The 18507-nt window shown below is 48.5% G+C and overlaps 1 protein-coding gene across 1 annotated transcript in view; it reads right to left on the bottom strand.

Annotated features, from left to right (window-relative positions):
- Positions 1 to 10225: 10225 nt before the first annotated feature.
- The window catches only part of MARCO (macrophage receptor with collagenous structure), a 32390-nt gene continuing 24108 nt past the window's right edge, over positions 10226 to 18507 (bottom strand). The window contains exons 9-13 of the mRNA XM_068544010.1: positions 14182 to 14226; positions 13139 to 13237; positions 12218 to 12262; positions 11557 to 11733; positions 10226 to 10356 (exon numbers count right to left, since the gene is read on the bottom strand). Of these exons, the coding sequence (XP_068400111.1) occupies positions 10226 to 10356; positions 11557 to 11733; positions 12218 to 12262; positions 13139 to 13237; positions 14182 to 14226 (497 nt within the window). The remainder of the gene's footprint in view (positions 10357 to 11556; positions 11734 to 12217; positions 12263 to 13138; positions 13238 to 14181; positions 14227 to 18507) is intronic.

The following is an 18507-nucleotide window of genomic DNA, read 5'->3' as shown; positions in this document are numbered from 1 at the left end:
AAATACAAAGGATCATAAGGGATTGCTACAAGCAACTGTATGCCAATAAAATGGACAACATAGAAGAAATGGATAAGTTCTTAGAAAGATACAACCTTCCAAGACTGAATCAGGAAGAAATAGAAAATATGAACAGACCAATCACAAGTACTGAAATCGAAACTGTGATTAAAAATCTTCCAACAAAAAAAGCCCAGGGCCAGATGGCTTCATAGGCAAATTCTGTCAAACATTTAGAAAAGAGTTAACACCTATCCTTCTCAAACTCTTCCAAAAATTGCAGGGGAAGGAACACTCCCAAGCTCATTCTATGAGGCCACCATCACCCTGATACCAAAACCAGACAAAGATATCAAAAAAAAAAAAAAAAAAAAGAAATAACAGGCCAATATCACTGATGAATATAGACACAAAAATCCTCAACAGCATACTAGCAAACCGAATCCAACAACACATTAAAAGGATCATACACCCTGATCAAGTGGGATTTATCCCAGGGATGCAAGGATTCTTCAAGATACACAAGTCAATCAATGTGATACACCACATTAACAAATTGAAGAATAAAAACCATATGATCATCTCAATAGATGCAGAACAAACTTCTGACAAAGTGCAACACCCATTTATGATAAAAACTCCTGAGAGTGGGCTTAGAGGGAACCTACCTCAACATAATAAAGTCCATATACAGCATACCTACAGCTAACATCATACTCAACTGTGAAAAGCTGAAAGCATTTCTTCTAAGATCAGGAACAAGACAAGGATGTCCACTCTTGCCACTTTTATACAACATAGTTTGGGAAGTCCTAGCCATGGCTATCAGAGAAAAAAAGAAATAAAAGGAATCCAAATTGGAAAAGAAGAAGTAAAACTGTCACCGTTTGCAGATGACATGATACTATACATAGAAAATCCTAAAGATGCTACCAGAAAACTACTAGAGCTAATCAATGAATGTGGTAAAGTTGCAGAATACAAAATTAATACACAGAAATCTCTCACATTCCTATACACTCTCAATGAAAGATCAGAAAGAGAGATTAAGGAAACAATCCCATTTACCATTGCATCAAAAAGAATAAAATACCTAGGAATAAGCCTACCTAAGGAGACCAAAGCACCTATACTCAGAAAACAATAAGATACTGATGAAAGAAATCAAAGATGACACAAACAGATGGCGAGATATACCATATTCTTGGATTGGAAGAATCAATACTGTGAAAATGACTATACCACCTAGAGCAATCTACATATTCAATGCAATCCCTATCAAATTACCAAGGGCATTTTTCACAGAGTTAGAACAAAACCTTTTACACTTTGTATGGAAACACAAAAGACACTGAATAGTGAAAGTAATCTTGGGAAAGAAGAATGGAGCTGAAGGAATCAGGTTCCCTGTCTTCAGACTATACTACAAAGCCACAGTAATCAAAACAGGATGGTACTGGCACAAAAACAGAAATATAGATCAATGGAACAGCATAGAAAGTCCAGAGATAAACCCACACACGTATGGCCAGCTAAGCTGTGACAAAGGAGGCAAGAATATACAATGGAGAAAAGACAGTGTCTTCAGTAAGTGGTGCTGGGAAAACTGGACAACTACATGTAAAAGAATGAAATTAGAACACTCTCTAACACCATACACAAAAATAAACTCAAAATGGATTAAAGACCTAAATGTAAAGCTGGATACTATAAAACTCTTAGAGGAAATTATAGGCAGAACACTCTTTGACATAAATCGCAGCAAGAGTTTTTTCAATCCACCACCTAGAGTAATGAAAATAAAAACAAAAATAAACAAATGGGACCTAATTAAACTTAAAAGCTTTTGCAGAGCAAAGGAAACCATAAACAAAATGAAAAGACAACCCTCAGAATTGGAGAAAATATTTGCAAACAAAGAAACTGACAAGGGATTAATCTCTAAAATATACAAATAGCTCATGTGGCTCAATATCAAAAAAACAAACCACCCAATCCAAAAATGGGCGGAAGACCTAAATAGGCATTTCTCCAAAGAAGACATATAGATGGCCAACAAACACATGAAAAGCTGCTCAACATCACTAATTATTAGAGAAATGCAAATCAAAACTACAATGGGGTATCACCTCACACTGATCAGAATGGCCATCATCAAAAATCTATTGATACAAACAATAAATGCTGGAGAGGGTGTGGAGAAAAGGGAATCCTCCTACACCCTTGGTGGGAATGTAAACTGGTAGAGCCACTGTGGAGAACAATATGGAGGTTCCTTATAAAACTAAAAATAGAGCTACTAAAAAAAAAAAAATAGAGCTACTATATGACCCAGCAATACCACTCCTAGGCATATATCCAGAGAAAACCATAATTTGAAAGGATGTGTGCACCCTGATGTTCATTGCAGCTCTATTACAATAGCCGGGACGTGGAAGCAACCTAAATGTCCATCGACAGAGGAATAGATAAAGAAGATGTGGTACATATATACAATGGAATATTAGTCAGCCATAAAAAAGAACGAATTAGTGCCACTTGCAGAAATGTGGATGGATCTAGAGACTGTCATACAGAATGAAGTAAGTCAGAAAAAGAAAAACAAATATCGTATAATATCGCTTTTATGTGGAATCTAGAAAAATGGTAGAGGTGAACTTATTTGCAAAGCAGAAATAGAGTCACAGATGTAGAAAACAAACTATGGTTACCAAGGGGGGAAGGGGGGATGGCATGTACTGGGAGATTGGGATTGACATATATACATAACTATGTATAAAATAGATAACTAATGAGAACCTACTGTATAGCACAGGGAACTCTACTCAGTCCTCTGTGGTGAACTAAATGGGAAGGAAATCTAAAAAAGAGTGGATATATGCATACATATGACTTATTCACTTTGCTGCATAGCAAGATGCTAATACAACATTGTAAAGCAACTATACTCCAATAAAAATTAATTAAAAAATACACACCAAATACAAAAAAGGTAGGTATGTACATTGTTTTTTAAACATAATGCTATTGCACGCTTGATAAACTATGGTAGAGTGTAGACATAACTTTTATATGAACTGGGAAACCAAAACATTCATGTGACTTACTCTATTGTGATAGTTGCTTTATTACAGTGGTCTGGAACTGAACCCACAATATCTCCGAGGTCCACCACCAGATTCAAATATCTTTGAAAACCACTTAAGTCGCTCATGAAGTATAGTCTTCCACAAGCATAGACACGTATAGTAATATGCATGTGCCAATATATAATGTACAGCATCTATTTGAAAAGATATGTGCAAAATAGAACTTTAGGCCACTATCTAAATTGCCATTTTTCTTTTAGTTTTTCTGAAGTCAGGTAGTTGAATTTACATAAGGTAACAGTACCAGAGCAACTGTGTGACTCCACAACGGTACACACAATGCTCCAAAGAACTTTGATCCACTCCAGTGGGTTGGCAGGTGCCTCACTAGCCCCAGTTCTGCAACCTGCCCACCCCACCCCCAATACATGCCCTTTGCCCCTTTGCTGTCCTCCCACCAGAGGTGGAGGGAACTTCAACTGCCCAGTGACTTTGTGCTCGGCCATGTGACTTCCTTTGGCCAATGAAATGTGGGTGACAGTGTGCCACTGCTGATCCCAGGCCTTAAGAGGCATCATATGTTCCTTCTTGCTCTTTCATGCTGCTGCCTTCACAGTAAGGCAAGTTCTAGAATGATACAGGTGGAGCAGCCCTAAGCCTGACCCACAGAGAGGAGCCAAGCTCAGCTGGACCACAGCTTGCAGCAGAGCTGCCTGGTTGAGCGCAGCCCAGGTCAGCCAATGTCCAGCTGACCTGCAGATGCAGGAGTTAGCATAAATAATGTAACCTACCAAATCTTGGTGTAAGTTGTTATGCAGCAATAACTAACTGATACAGTGGGCATTTCTCATCAGCCCCTTTTTCTATTTCAAAAAGTTCAGGTCACATCTTGCCAAATTTCAACACCCTCCCACCCTGCCCTAGGAAATCCATTTTTATTTCTATTCATAGTTTCTCTCCTCTCTGACCAACACCAAGGATTTTTTAAATTGCCAATTTGATGTGCAAATAAATGATCTCCTTTTTGCATTTCTTTTATTATAAGTGAGGATGAACATTTTTAAAATATATGTTTACTAGTCTATTGACTCTCTTTTGTGACTTGATGGTTTGTATTCCTGGGACTTGAAATAATTCACTTCTGATTACCCTGCCACTGAAGAAAACTGAAGAGTGTTTGAGTGAATGAATTCCTTGAGTTCTGAGCCTCTCCTCAGTCTCATAGGCTTAGAACAACCCTATCAGGTGAGTGCTATTTGTGTACAATTTTAATAATGCAGTTTCCTATGTTGCAAAAATACACATTTTCTGAAAGCCTCCTGAGTCCAGCATGGTGCAAATGAAATAGTATTCAGAACTAGAAGAACTGGAGATGAGTTCTAATGACCAAAGGAAAGTCATTTTATTTCTCTCAGCCTCAGTTTTTCCATCTGTAAAATGGAGGTAATAATAAAACATCCCACTCAAGGTTGCTGTGAAGAATAAATAAGGTCATGGGTCACCAGCACAAAAATAGAATGCAGCTAGCATGGTGCATACCCCACAGTAGGCCCTTAAAAAATCAGATTCTGCACTGAGTTTTCCTTCCTTTCATGGATGGGCTAAAGGGATTAAGAGAAAGGAAAGATGTCTCTGGAGTGAGAGCCATCAGGGAAGGTTTCCTAAAGGAAGTACAATTTGAGCTGGGTGTTAAAGGGTGGGGAGGATTCTGGAGCAGTGGATGGAAGAAGGGAAGATATTCTGGGTGCAGAGACATGGTAAGAACAGGCTTGGAGTCAGGAGCTGTTCTAATAAATGTTGCTGTTAGTCGGTACCCAGTATATGCCAAGAGCACACAAGTTCATCCGCATAAGGTAATATTTTATTTTTGTTTTTATCATCATCATCATCATCATCATCATATTCCCACTTTACAGATGGGAAGCAGAAACTCAGAGAGGTTATGTGATGTCCCCAAAGCCACACAACTGGTCATCGGTGCTGGCTTTGAAGCTGATCCTAAGTCCCACCCTCTTTTAAGCAAACCATCTGTAGCAGCCATAGCGGTGCTTCTGGGTCTCTGGCTTCAAGAGAGAACCTCCTGTGCAGCTGTAGGAGTGCCCAGCTTCAGGGCAGCATCATACCAAACCCACCTCCACACCTGGGCCAAGGCCCTGCACTTCTGGGGCAGACCCCGGCCAGGGGACTGAGTTGGGAGGAGGGACTAGGGCCTGGCTACTCCTGCCCAACACGACACTCTTCTGAGGGGCCGCCTTTGCTCCTGTCTCCCTGCAGAGCTGGCTGAGATTCTGTCAGGGCTACGTGTCAGTCTAAGACTCTCCCTCCACCTTGCATCTTTCACAGGCCTTCCTCCCAATAAACCTCTCCCGCTCCCAGCTCCATACGTGTGGGCTTCTGGAGGACCCACAGACATGCCATCCTGGTCCATCCTCCCCACAAGCCTGATGCAGATGGGTGGGCCCTGGGGAGACCCAGTGCCTGGTGCAGGGGGCTCCGTGGGGCAACGTTGGGGGCGAGGGATGGCTGTGAAGCGTCTTGAAGGATCATAATAACCGAGACCAAGCATTTACCACGTGCCAGGCACCATTTAAGATGCTTTCTTTTAACTTACCTTTTCAATTAATCCTCACAAGAACTCTGAGAGGGAGGAACTCTTACTGTCTTTATTTTACAGATGAGGAAAGCCCGGAGAGTTTCAGTAACTTGATTGTGCAAGTAAAGGCCTGCTACGTGGCAGTACCAGATCCTAACCCAGGCAGTCTGGCTCCAGAACCTCAGTTCCGAGCTGCACCTGTCCAGCTGGATGCTGGGAAACTCCCTGTGCTTGCCCTGCCAGGCGGGGAAATGATGGGAGTCTTGCACACAGAGGACCCTGCCATCTGAGTTGTGCCCAGCCACTATGCTCAGTGCTGGTGTCTCTGCTGCCGGCCTCAGACAGGGCACAGAGTCCCCAGGAAAGGGAAGCAGGGAGGAGGAGAGTTATTTCAAGTGGACGGTAGTGTCACACAGAGGTCATGCCCAACATATGGCGGCCCCAGCCGCCCAGCCTGTTCTCTGACCGTTGAGGATGCGGTCCTGCTAATTTTACCCAGTTCCTCTTCAGCCCCACCATCAGCCGCCGATCAGCCGCAGCACCAGCTTGCCACACACTGCGGCTACCTTCTGTGGTCTCTGCGGTTCTGAAGGGGTTTCCTCAGCTTAGCTCGGCCTGAGAGCTTAGCAGAGGACCCACCGGGCGGAGGTGCAGGCAGCAACTCTCCGGGCTGTGTGAAGCCCCTTCTACTTCTTACTAGCTGGGTATAGTTTTATTCGGCCGTTATTGCTATAGAACAAACCACCCCCAAACCTAGTGGCTTTCAGTTGCAACCATCTGTGATGACTCATGAGTTTATGGGTCGGTTGGGCAGTGAGTCCTTCTGATATGGGCCAGGCTTGACCAGTCTCTGCTGGGCTCGCTAACGTGACTGGGGCCGGCTGTTGGCTGGCTCGCGGAGGATGGCCTCTGCTGGGGTAACTGGCTCCTTCTTCGCATGCTAACTCCTCCCCCAGCAGCTTAGCCTGGGCTTGGTTTCATATCGTGGCAGGAATTCCAAGCGAGGGAGTGGCAGAGTCACAGCCTTGGTTCCTGCTGAGAAGAGCTGCGGTCACGTTGCAAAGGCCATGAATAGAAAGGTGGTGAATGGGGACCAGCACACCACGGTCCTGAACCTCTCAGTGACTCAATTTGCTTATTGATAAGAGGCGAATGATACCACTTGTATCATGTGATGCCCTGGTGTGCTGTGTCCTTTTAGGGGATGGTCGGTCAGGTGCAGCCTCAAGAGGGGGCCCAGGAGAGGCGTGGGAAAACAAAGTCTATTCCACTCACAGGTCCTAGTGAGACAGAGTCACTGCAGGCTGAGAGGGAGCTACGCACAGAGAGCACCAAGGGAGTGGGTCAGCCCCGCAGGCAGGGAGCTGGCAAAGGGTGAGAACCCGTGGGTGAGGGCCTTTCTTGGGGGGTTGGGTGGGATACACAATCAAACAGTGCGAGGGGATTTCATCGGTGCGTTTGAACGTCATTAGGTCACAGCGACAGGAAAGGAGGAAGGGGAACTTGTGGCAGGGCCCAGCTTATCACACTGGTGCACCTGGTCACCTGGGCTGGTGCTCATGGCCTGTTTGTGGCGATGCTGAGACAGGAGGAAGATAAGAACTTTTAAAATTTACAATACACCTTGTAAAACTTGGACCCCATGATTTTGCTTCGAAAGCTAATCTTGTAAAAGGCCTCGGATTAGATTTGCCTCTGGAGAAAACCATTCCTTTGTATGGGGGAACCTGTTTAGTGGGTGGGGATGCAGGGGTCTTTAGTCACAAAAATTAGAGTACAGTGCGTAAGAAGGATGTGCCTCCCATGTGAGGAAAGACTATGAAGCAATCCCAGTACGAGAAGCTATGTGCTCTGTTTAGCATTCCTTCATGCCTTCATTTGTTCAGGCAGTCATTCATTTATTCAGGGAGCCAGTCAGAAAATATTTATCATGAGTCTATTGTGTAAGAGACATTGCATAAGAGAAACCACATGAACAAAGGACTGGATGTGATAGAGGGGAAACAAAACATTAAGGTTGCTGGAAGACTAGGTGAGATTGTCAGGGGCACATCCTTGTAAGCCATGATGGTGAGTTTGACCCACTGCCTAAGGGAATGGGGAGCCACTGAAGGCTATAGGCAGGGAGTGGCATGGTGAGCTGTATCTTTTCTAAAGATCTCTCAGGCTGCTGCCTGCAGAACGAATAGGTGGTTGGTGGAGCACGGCGGATGGAAGAGACTAATTAGGAGAAGTTCCAAGCACCCAGGCCACTGGGGCTGTGGCCTGGATCATCTTGGTGGCAGAGATGGAGAGGTTTGGGAGGTAGAATTAGTGAGACTTGGTGCCTGGTGGAGGCATGGCATTTGACACTCAGTTTCTGTCTTGGACCCTGGATGGAGGGAGCCATCGGCTGAGATGGGGGCAGGCTTTAGCTGCCTGACCTTCGAGGTACCCGTGTGGAGGCAGTTGGTGGACATACAGGTGGCCAGAGCTCAGGAGAGAGGTCTTCATTGGAAATATAAGTTGGGGAATCAACAGCCAAGAGATGAAAACCAAAGCCACGGAAGGGAAATGTTGGGTGTGCTGAGCCGTGTCTCTCAGCTTCCTTGCTGTGATGGGCGGGGGGGATGGTCCATTCTCTGCAAGGATTTTGTCTCTTCTGTGCCTGTAAACTGTTGTTTGTTCCTGTGGAAAGATGTGTGTGTGTGTGTGTGTGTGTGTGAGAGAGAGAGAGAGAGAGAGAGAGAGAGGGAGAGAGAGAGAGAGAGAGAGAGCATGCCTACTGACACATCCCTAAGGATGATGGAAGGGGTCCCCCAGGCAGGAACCAGTCCCACAGTCCATCATTCTTGGAGGAGGCAGATCCTGGGAGAGGAGATGAAGGTGGGAGAGTTGGGCCTGAGACTCCAGGGAGGACCCTCCTCTATTTTTGTCTCCTCGTCTCCTTTCCCACCTTCCCCTGTGAGGGGCAGGGGGCTTTCACAGTACCCTCCCTTCCTGATTGCTCTGTTCAGACCTCCTGCACTTAAAACACTATAATCAAGTCAGCCAGGCGTGGCTTTTGAGAAGCTAAATGTAAAAAACTAGAAAACTATTTCTGCTTTCAACTCTATTTTCATGGCTCTCCTCTTTCTAAAGAGGTTCAGGAAGTCAGCTCTGAGGTTCAGATGGGAGAGATGACATCTTTGTTTCAGGCTGTACCCGCCCTTTCCTTCCTTTACGGGGGTGGGGGAATGTGGGTGTGGGAAACTTGCTGGGAGATAAGGAACAGGCAATAAGATTGGAGAGATTAGGAGGCTGATAAGACACATTAGTTACCATTTGCAAAATATTATATCCCAGCACCCCTGATAGGGCTTAAAATGTCCTCTTTCCTCCCTGACTGACCTACCACTCCCCTGTCTCGAAGTGCCAGGAAAACCTGCATCATTAGAGAGGTTTCTGACCAATGAAAACAGCCAGCTTTCAACCCCCTGTCCCATGCCCCTCTCCCTGCCGAGGGCCAGAGAGCCCTCCCGTCCCCCTGCAGCTCTGACCTTGGTGCTGAGTATGCAGCTGCAGCCTCTGAAAGTGCGTATTGGGCCCTGAGTGGCTGGTTGAGCCCTTGAGGCAGAAAGCCCTGAGGTGTCCGCTCCATCTCCCAGCCCTTCCACTGCTCGTCCTGGGCTCCACCATTTACAAGTGTCCCTGGGCCAGTCTCCCAGTGCCCTGAGGCTGAGCTCCTTACAGGTCAAGTGTGAATGGTGATGTCTCAGAGTCGCATCACATGCATCCCACTCTCCCAGATTTCACGTTTACCTGAACCACTTACAGCACCTGGAGGGAGAGAGCGAGAGCCCCTGGGAATATATATCCCAGGGGAAGACTGCAAAGGGAGAGGGAGGCCAAATGTCTCAGAGAGGGTTAGCTGCTCTACCTTCTTGGTTTAATTCAGTCTTTCGTTGCATAAATATTTACTGAGCCCCTATAGGGGTGAATAAAACAGACAAAAGTTCCTGCATTTATGGAGCTCACATCCTAATGAGAACCAATGTTCATGCTTAATGGTACCTTTCCTATTTTCCATGCAACCTGGTGCCAACTACATGCGGCCTCTTCCTTTGCTGCCGAGCAGCTCCGGTGCTGGAGGGAGTGCCCACTGCTGTGCAGAGATGCGACATCGGATTGATTGAAAGGCTGCTCATGACTAATTCTGTCTACAGGTGAGCCTCACTTTCGGCATTGCGTTTCAGCCCCCCGTGTTCCCTCGGCCTCCCCGGCTCCGAGCTGAGACTCCACTGTCCCCGTGCGTGGGAATGGGGTTGCAGGGAGCCTGAGGGCTCAGCGAAAGGCTGTGTGCAGGGAGTGGGCGCATCCTTAAGGGGCAGGAGGGACGAGCTAGTGATTTCAGCCGCAGGGCAGGGAGGTGCCAGGGAGCGCGTTGAGCTTTATTAGCGAGCCCGCTTCAGAGGCTGTCAGCCACCCCGGGAAGCCCCTCGGAGAGCACGGCCTCCCTTCGTGGGCTGAGTGTCTTGGCTGGGGACACCTTGGGGGCAGAGCCGCGAACGGCCTGTGGGTGGGGTCAGCTGCAGTCCACACCCGCGTCCTCACTGTGGTTGCAATTGTGAGAGCCCCAGTTGTTCTTGCTGCAGCTCCACAGGGACGATTCCGACCCTCGACATGCAACGTTGTCCAGCCAGATGGTCCCAGTGCCTGGACACAGGAAAAGTAAGGAGGGAGAGGAGCGTGGGATTAGGGTCCAAGCAGTGTGGCCCATCTGTCCTCAAGGGCTTCCACGGGGAGCTAGACTGCCAATTTCTCCCACGTGTGCCCAGGCCCACCATGCTGACGGCTGGTCTGCTCTCTTACGACGGCTCTGCCTCTGTTCTGCTTTCTACCCTTTGACAAAAGTCTCATCCGAGTATTTAATATGTAACCCAAGCATGATTTGAAATCTCCTCCTAGGGATCTCTAGGGTTTGTCTCTTCCTTAAATGCCTTTGTAAACAGGCCATTCACATGTTCTAAAGCATTCACACCTTCCTCAAACCCCCGTCCTTCTGATATAATTGATTGCAGATCAGGAGCTCAGAGGAATTACTGGATTATTTGATTTTGGTAATTTACACTACAGTGTGACCATCCATATAGGCTTAATCTGTTTGAGGAAAATGTGTATTTTAAAGGAGTTTTGTAATCCAACTGGACTCAGGTTAAAAAGTAGGTATGCATTTTGGTGGGGTTGTGGGGAGGGGTAAGGGCAGAGAACAATTTGGGGTGGGAGCAGGAGAAACGGGCCTAGTGTCCCTGCCAGATCAGCTCAGAAATGGTCTCAGGCCTGGGGCTTAACTCTTCTGTTGAAAGTCTAAACCTTTTGCTGCAAGACATAGCTGAATCTCTAGCACCCCAGGACATCTTTCCAAAACTGATTTTAGGAAGTCCCTGCTCTGATTCGTTTTCTCTTCCCTTCACACCTTCTCCTAGAAGATGATCAAGCTTGGGCGACCTAGACCTTCAGGTTCCAGAGAGCTGGGATGACCATTGTGCTTGCCTGCCCTGCATCCTTCTCTGTTCTCCCAGCTCCAGCCCCTCAGCTGTCCAGAGAGTGCCCCTCACAAACACCCTCAGACACATGGCATTCTGGCTTTAGGGTTGGACAGACAGCAACTCGACCAAGCCTTTGCTGTCTCTTTGGGGAAGAGAGCCTTCCTTCTCCTGGGGCTGCCAAGTCTGAAGGATGTAAGCTGGGGCCCTGGGCTGCAGAACTTTTCAGTTGCTTGAACCAATCCTCTTCTTTTAACCCAACCAAGCTGAGTCACTTGCAACCAATGGTTGCCAACACCCTACCAGGGAGAGAAAGCCCACATCAGCACCTCACGGAAAGAGGCTCCTGGTTGAGGATCGATTCACTTACCACCTCCCACATTGAAAACGGCAGTTCCCGAAGAGTAACCCAGCATGCGGCAGAAGACAGTGGCATCTGAATTGTCCCAGTCGTCATCGCAAATTGTCCCCCAGGCACCATTATAGTAAATTTCAGCCCGGCCTCGGTTCCTAGAGCCAGCAATCCGGACGGATACCATGGATTCGCCTGGATGACAAAACACACGTGGGAGAGGTGAGGGAAGCAGCCCAGGGCTTTGTGTGAATGCAGGCTCTGCCTTTTCATTCCTGGAAGTCCTATAGTTAGGGAAAAGAAGCCTCCTGCTTGGCTGCCACCACAGCTGGGAAGATCCCACGTTATGGCACCAGCACAACCAGCGGCCTCTGTGCACCTGGGCCTGCAGGTGCGAGGCCATGGGGGCAGGTCCCTCTGCAGCTGGCCTTGCAAATCCAGCTCACCATGTTTTGCCTTGTGTTGTCGATAAAAAAGGGGGAAGAAAGAAGGGAGGGAGGAAAGTGTTATCTGTGGCTCTGTGCTTATTCAAGGCTTATTCAAGGGGCAAGCCCTTAGCTTTCCCCCCAAATGAGGAATCTCTCTGAGAACCAAGGCCTCGCCCCCTAGCACACCTACAATTTTCAAGTACAGAGTAACCTCTGAAACACACATTAAAGAGAACAGAAATAGCAATTACCTTTTTGACCTTTTTCTCCCTTTGCTCCTTGCGGCCCAGAAGATCCTATCATGAGGAGAAAAACCACACAGTTTGAAGGAAACCAAGCCAGGACCCCCTTGCCCTCCTTTGCCAGCAGTGGGGAGGAGGGGTGAGGGTCAGACTCCCTCCTTCAGCTTTGCCAGCCACCTGGCATCGTGGGGACTGGATGTGCCATGGGCTCCCGTGGGCGAGCAAGAAGAAATGGGCCTGAGCCACAGCAGGAAGGATTTAAGCTCTATTAGAGAGGAACATTCAGGAGACATGGAGTTGGAAGTCTCTCCTGCCATCGGTCATGGAGACTGTGTGGTCCAGGGCCTGACTGGGTGTGATGCCAGCACATGGTCACCTGCCTGCCACTCGGAGTGCCCGGCCACACCTTATTCACCTCGATGCCAGCACATGGTCACCTGGCTGCCACTCGGAGTGCCCGGCCACGCCTTATTCACCTCGATGCCAGCACATGGTCACCTGCCTGCCACTCGGAGTGCCCGGCCACGCCTTATTCACCTCGATGCCAGCACATGGTCACCTGCCTGCCACTCGGAGTGCCCGGCCACGCCTTATTCACCTCGATGCCAGCACATGGTCACCTGGCTGCCACTCGGAGTGCCCGGCCACGCCTTATTCACCTCGATGCCAGCACATGGTCACCTGCCTGCCACTCGGAGTGCCCGGCCACGCCTTATTCACCTCGATGCCAACACATGGTCACCTGCCTGCCACTCGGAGAGCCCGGCCACGCCTTATTCACCTCCGTAAGCTCCGCGCTGAGGGCGATCCCAGCAGGTCTGTGGGCTTGTCCACAGAACCACTAAACCTCTACCCTTCTGGTTCTGAAAACTCCCAGCACCTTATGCAGGCCTCTCCTTCGAACCCTCACATCAGAAACCGAGGCCTTACCTTTCGCTCCGGGCTCTCCCTTTCGGCCGTCTGGTCCAGGTGCCCCGTTGAGGCCCACCAGGCCTGGGCTTCCCCTCTCTCCCTTCAGGCCTGCAGGGCCTGGGGAGGAGAGAGACCACCTCCATCAGATGCTCTGCTCTGCTTCTCCAGGGGGACCAAGGGCCTTGGTGTTTGGTGCATGAGTTGTCCTAATCCACCAGGTTCCCCCTCGCCCCCATCAGCGGGCTGCTCGAATGTTCAGCCCGTGTGGGCAGGGCGCTGCCCTGATCCCCCGACTCCTGTGTAAACTCTGGTTGAGGACGAGTGGGTGAAAATCGCCGACAGTATTCCAAGCCTGTTGGTCCTCATTGGACGGCATAACTGTGTGGACGTTCTAGCCACTCTGGGAGAATTTGCTAGAACATTTCTAGGATTCAATTTCTCCTTCAGTAAGTTAGAATAGGGATAGAATATCCAGCTCAGGTGGAAGAAAGACTGCTCAGGAGATGTGTCTGAGGAGTGTCGCTTGGGCTCCTCAGGGTAGGGCTGGCGAGAAGACTAGAAATGCCGTGGGCAGGGCGCAGTAGCCAACCACTAGCTAAGACGGGGGCCAACAAGGACCGTGGTGATAGTCCCACGAGAAGCCGCAGGAGGAGGGGGGCGCCTTGAGGGCTAAAGGGTAGGGGGAGATGGACTGAAGCAGATGTGAGGATAGAGAGGATAGGTTGGTTGTAGATAGAGGCCATGCAACCAACCTGGGAACTGGAGAGGAAGGTCGCCCAGGTCCTCGGCGGCTGCGCGGCCTGAAGCCACCACCAGGGGCAGTTCTCCTGGCCTTCTTTACCCTCCACCCCCTCAGCCCCCACCCCTCTCTCTACACCCCTTCCCCAGGTTTGTCACCCAAAGAGTCTGAGGCTTGAGCGATAGAGCCCTGGAGGCGGAGGCACTCTGGGGAAAGGTTACTGAGGTTACCGCCGTGATTTCAGGGTCGACAAGACCCACCCTTGGAGCACGAGCCCTTCCAGTCATCACTGTGAGAAATGAAAATGAAGCCGGCACTTTACCTGGAACTCCTGATTCTCCTTTTGTTCCTTTCTGTCCTTGAAGTCCTAAGATCAAAATACAAAAAAGGGGAGAAGATAATAAAGCTTAGATATTAGACGCTTTTAATCTTAGACAACCTCTACCTTCTGTCTGATTAATGCAGAAGGAAAGGTACATTGGTTCTCCACGATTGTTTAAAGCCTCTTCAGCAGAGCATAAAAGTAGACAGACTGCAGATAAATGGGGACGTGTGTTGGGGTGAAATAGAAATGTATTGGGTGAAAGTCTAGGTTAGATGGACAGACCCCAGACTCAGTGGCTGGCCTTCCTTGTCCAGAAATAATCTGACTTGGTGTCTAAATGCAATCCCATTCCTTTCTGTTCATTTTATTGAAAAAGAATTGAGAGATATTTTGAAAATAAAGTTATTTTTATTTCTAAAAGGCTGTGGAGGAGACTCAGTGGCCACTAGGAGCTCTGGGGGGCCCTCACCCTCAGTAGATATTCCATAGTGTCTATTGGTTTATTTCATTGTGGCCCCCAGTGTAGCTAAACGCTTATATAGCTAAAGGGTCTCACGTCCAGAAAATGGAAAAATAACCACTGCAATCATTGGGGATGATCCTATTTGTAGTTTAATGTGAAAGTTGCTTCCTTCCTCCCTTCCTTTCCTTCTTCCTTCCTCCCATTCATCTCTTTATTCACTAACTTACATGGAAGACCCACTATCCCCAGCACCATGCTGGGTCATAATTTATTGTGGGATAATAATTTATTGGTTCAGCAACTCCATGGTCTTTCAATTTTAAGTGCAAATATTGATTTTATTTCAGAGAAACAGGACTCTCCAAGACAGTTACACAAACTTGGGGAAATTAAAGCTCTTTATTGACCATGAAGTAACAGTTACTAGAGGGTAACAGTGGGAATGCACTCCCACCAGGCTCTTGACTGGTATCCCTTCCACCACGGCAGCTCAGTCTTAACCAAGAACCCACCCATTTGATGATCACTAGAGGCCACAAGGAACTCAGTTACCCTCATTGCCAATTGCCTGGGGGAAGTTCCTGCCTTCCACTTCAGTTCCTGGCTTTCCTGAGCACCTACTGTGTGCTGGTCAGTGGAGGGCAGGCGAGGGGCCTGGTAGGCCTCTTCAGGATCCCTTCTCGGAATAATGAGCAAGGAGTCCTGGCTCCTGGCAGCCTTTCAGAGGGCTCGTCTGAGGCCGGGCGCTGCCTGGGAGGAGGGTCAGAGGGCCGAGGAGCTAGGAGCTGCTGCTGCAAGCCTGGGCACCAAGGGAGGCGGGAAGCCCTGGAAAGATCTGAGAGGGCAACAAGTTCTGCCCCTCGTGTTTGAGATGAGGCCCAGATTGAGGCTCAGAGAGCGTCTTCTAAAAGCTGGAGGGACCTTCGAGGTTGGCCCTGGCAGACAGGCCCCAGCTCACCCTGCGCCGGCTGTGCCCACTCCGGTCCCTCCGTTTGGAAAGCCTCACCGCTTTGGTCCCCTGGGGAACGGGATCAAGGCTGTGCAAGCTGCTAAGATGCTAGATGTTGCCGACTCTGAAGCCTTCTCTGGCCTCGCCCATGGCTGACGCACTTCCTCCCAAGGCAGCACGGGGGCCAGAGTCAGAGAGCCTGGGCTTGCGTCTGCCTCTGTGACCTGGAGCCAGGCTCCCTCTCCCTTAGCCTCACCTTTCTCCTCTGAGCCTCTGGCTGTCTCGGGGTGGTTGTCAGACTGAAATGAAGTTGTCTGTGTCAAGTACTAAACCTCGTGTCTGACAAGCGGTGCCACGAGGACCCCGGGACCCTGTCGGCACATGTCTGTCTCTCCTCCAGCGGAGAGTGCCTGGGACACTGGGGCTGAAGCCCCCACAGGAGCTCCAGGCTTGCTGCCCAGCAAGCCCCACCAGATGTTTGCCGTTGACCTCAGGTGGCCCAGCACGGGCAGTAGATGTGTCCTCTCTGCTTACCTGCACCTGAATTGCAGGTGTCAAGATGAGGGAGGAGAAACCACATTCAGAAACATGTCTTTGGTTATTAAATAGAAAAACGTTCATATCTAGACTCTTGACCGTCTCTGTCACATCCTAAAGGGTGCCATATTGCACAGATCTCTACCTTAAGAGCCTGTCCCTAGACGCAAGGTTGAGGGACACCTGGCACCGTGATCTCCCCTTATTGCCTCTCCGCCACTGAAGAAGTCTCCAGAGCACCGAGCAACAAATGTCCTATACAGACAAGAGTCCTAGGGGAGCCCCTGTTCACTAGGTCCATGGTCCCCGAGGCCTGACCCTTCCACCTCGTTTCTCACACCCTCCCTCCCAGCCCCACACCTCTTGGGGACTCAACATCCGCTGCTGCCGGCACTGCACTGGGCACCACACCAGGAGCTTCACATACGTCTCTCAGCTTCCCAGCGAAGTCGTGCCATTTCCCTCTTTACGGAGGAGGAAGTCCACACTCAGAGACGCTAGGCGATTTATCCCAGGTCACACAGGGAGGGAGTGGTGACGTCGGGGTTAGGACCCAGGGTTGGCCCCCCACTGGGCACTGTGGGTGCCTGTGTCCCACCAGCATGCCCGCTCACTCCTTCCTGGAGTTTCAGGTGGGCTCTCCACCTGGTTCCGAAGACTCCCAGTGGCCTTAGGCCATCCCTTACTCCTAAGTAAGTCGTCAAACTAGAGTGAGCGTCAGAATCACCTGCACAGGGTTTGTTAAAAACAACTTGCTAAGTGCCCCCCCTTCCCGGGGTTCCTGATTCACGGCATCTGGGCTGGGAATCTGAGACGCTGCATTTTTAACAAGTTTCTGGGTATTTCTGACGCTGCTGGCCCAGGGACCATGGTTTGAGTAACCACTGCCTGAAACACATCTCACTCAATCTTCGGGGACCAGCTCACAGCCCGCGTCCTCCAAGCAGCCCTCCTGTCTCTGAGGAACTCATGGCCCCTCCCCTGTCTGAGCTCTCCCGTAACCCACTGGCCCTTGATAAAATGCCCTCTGAGATGTGTATAATAGGTGTAGGTTTATGTCTTCAAAACTCCCCTCTTCAAGGGAAGGAAACTGGAATTGAGTTTTGTGTGATTTTTTTGGGTTTGATTTCTCTCCAGGACTAGACTGAGAGAGGCTCACGGAGTGGCTATGCATGGATCCAGGGACCAGTAATGACTTCACTATAAATCAAAGCGGCACCCTGATTGGATCAGGGAGAAGGGGAAATGGCTGAAAAATAGAATTCAGAAGTACATGTTGTAAACCTACACTGGAAGGGGATGAATGCTGGGTTTGTCCCCTTAACCACAAGCAAACTGGGGTTCCCTGGGGGTCACAGACTCATCACGCTGAAAAGGCTCAAAATATTTATTTGCAAGGTGCTTCTTTATAGAAACAATTTTCTCCCAAGAAAATAGTTTAGTTAGAAAGCACATGCCTTCCTGTTGTTTTGTGTTCAGCTGCCGCTATGCCTAAAATCTTAGAATGTCCCTGCTTGAAGGGAAAATTGTCTGTTTCAAACCCAGAGTGCTGGCAAATTGGCAGGGACCTGAGCATTATTCTAGAACTCTCCCCACACTCCACAGAGGAGGAAACCAAGGCTCTGGAGGTCATGTACCAACCCATCATCACCTAACTAGTTGGCAAGTCCAAGCTGATGCACAGGCCTCCTGACCCTGATTTAATGTAGAAATTTCCAGCACATTAGGAAACTTCCTTAAATACCATCCCAACTTACAGGCTAAGTGCAGCCTGGCAAATTTTGGGTTAATTTAACACCTAACAAATTGAGCTGTATAACAAGAAGTAAGATGGTAGGTAGGGGACCCAAAATTGGGACGCATGTAGACTTCTTCAGATGTCTCTAAGAAACTTAGAGGAAAACAAGGAAAACTCTAAGTGACAATTTAGTAATATGAGTTGGTAGAATTTAATAAATTCTTAGACTGAGTCAATACTTAGACATGGGGAATGAAATCAACTGAGACATTATATTCATGATATAGGGCTTAATTGCTATTATGGATTATTCTTTGTTACTTATCTTTAAAGTAAAACACGTCTTAAAATACAGATGAGAAACTAGATTTCAAGTTATTTGCACTTTGGCTTTGCCTCAAGAGAAACATAAAAGGGCATAGAAAATTCAGATTCTTGTTATATTTTAGACATGAAGATTGTTGAGATGCAGAAATTTTGATCAGTTGGTATTTTGGGGCTTCAATGTTTTGGCTGCGTCTAACTTCATTTCATGAGGTGAGGTGGTAGAAAGAGGAATGCCACGATCACAAGTTGAAGTGAGCCCTTATTTCCAAACAAACTTTCCATTTCAAAATGGCCAAAGGATTTAGAGCT

This window comes from Eschrichtius robustus, chromosome 5 (assembly GCF_028021215.1).
Source record: "Eschrichtius robustus isolate mEscRob2 chromosome 5, mEscRob2.pri, whole genome shotgun sequence".
Taxonomy (NCBI): Eukaryota; Metazoa; Chordata; class Mammalia; order Artiodactyla; family Eschrichtiidae; genus Eschrichtius; species Eschrichtius robustus.
Note: the sequence above shows the minus strand (reverse complement) of the source record. Positions and strands in the feature narration are given on the sequence as shown.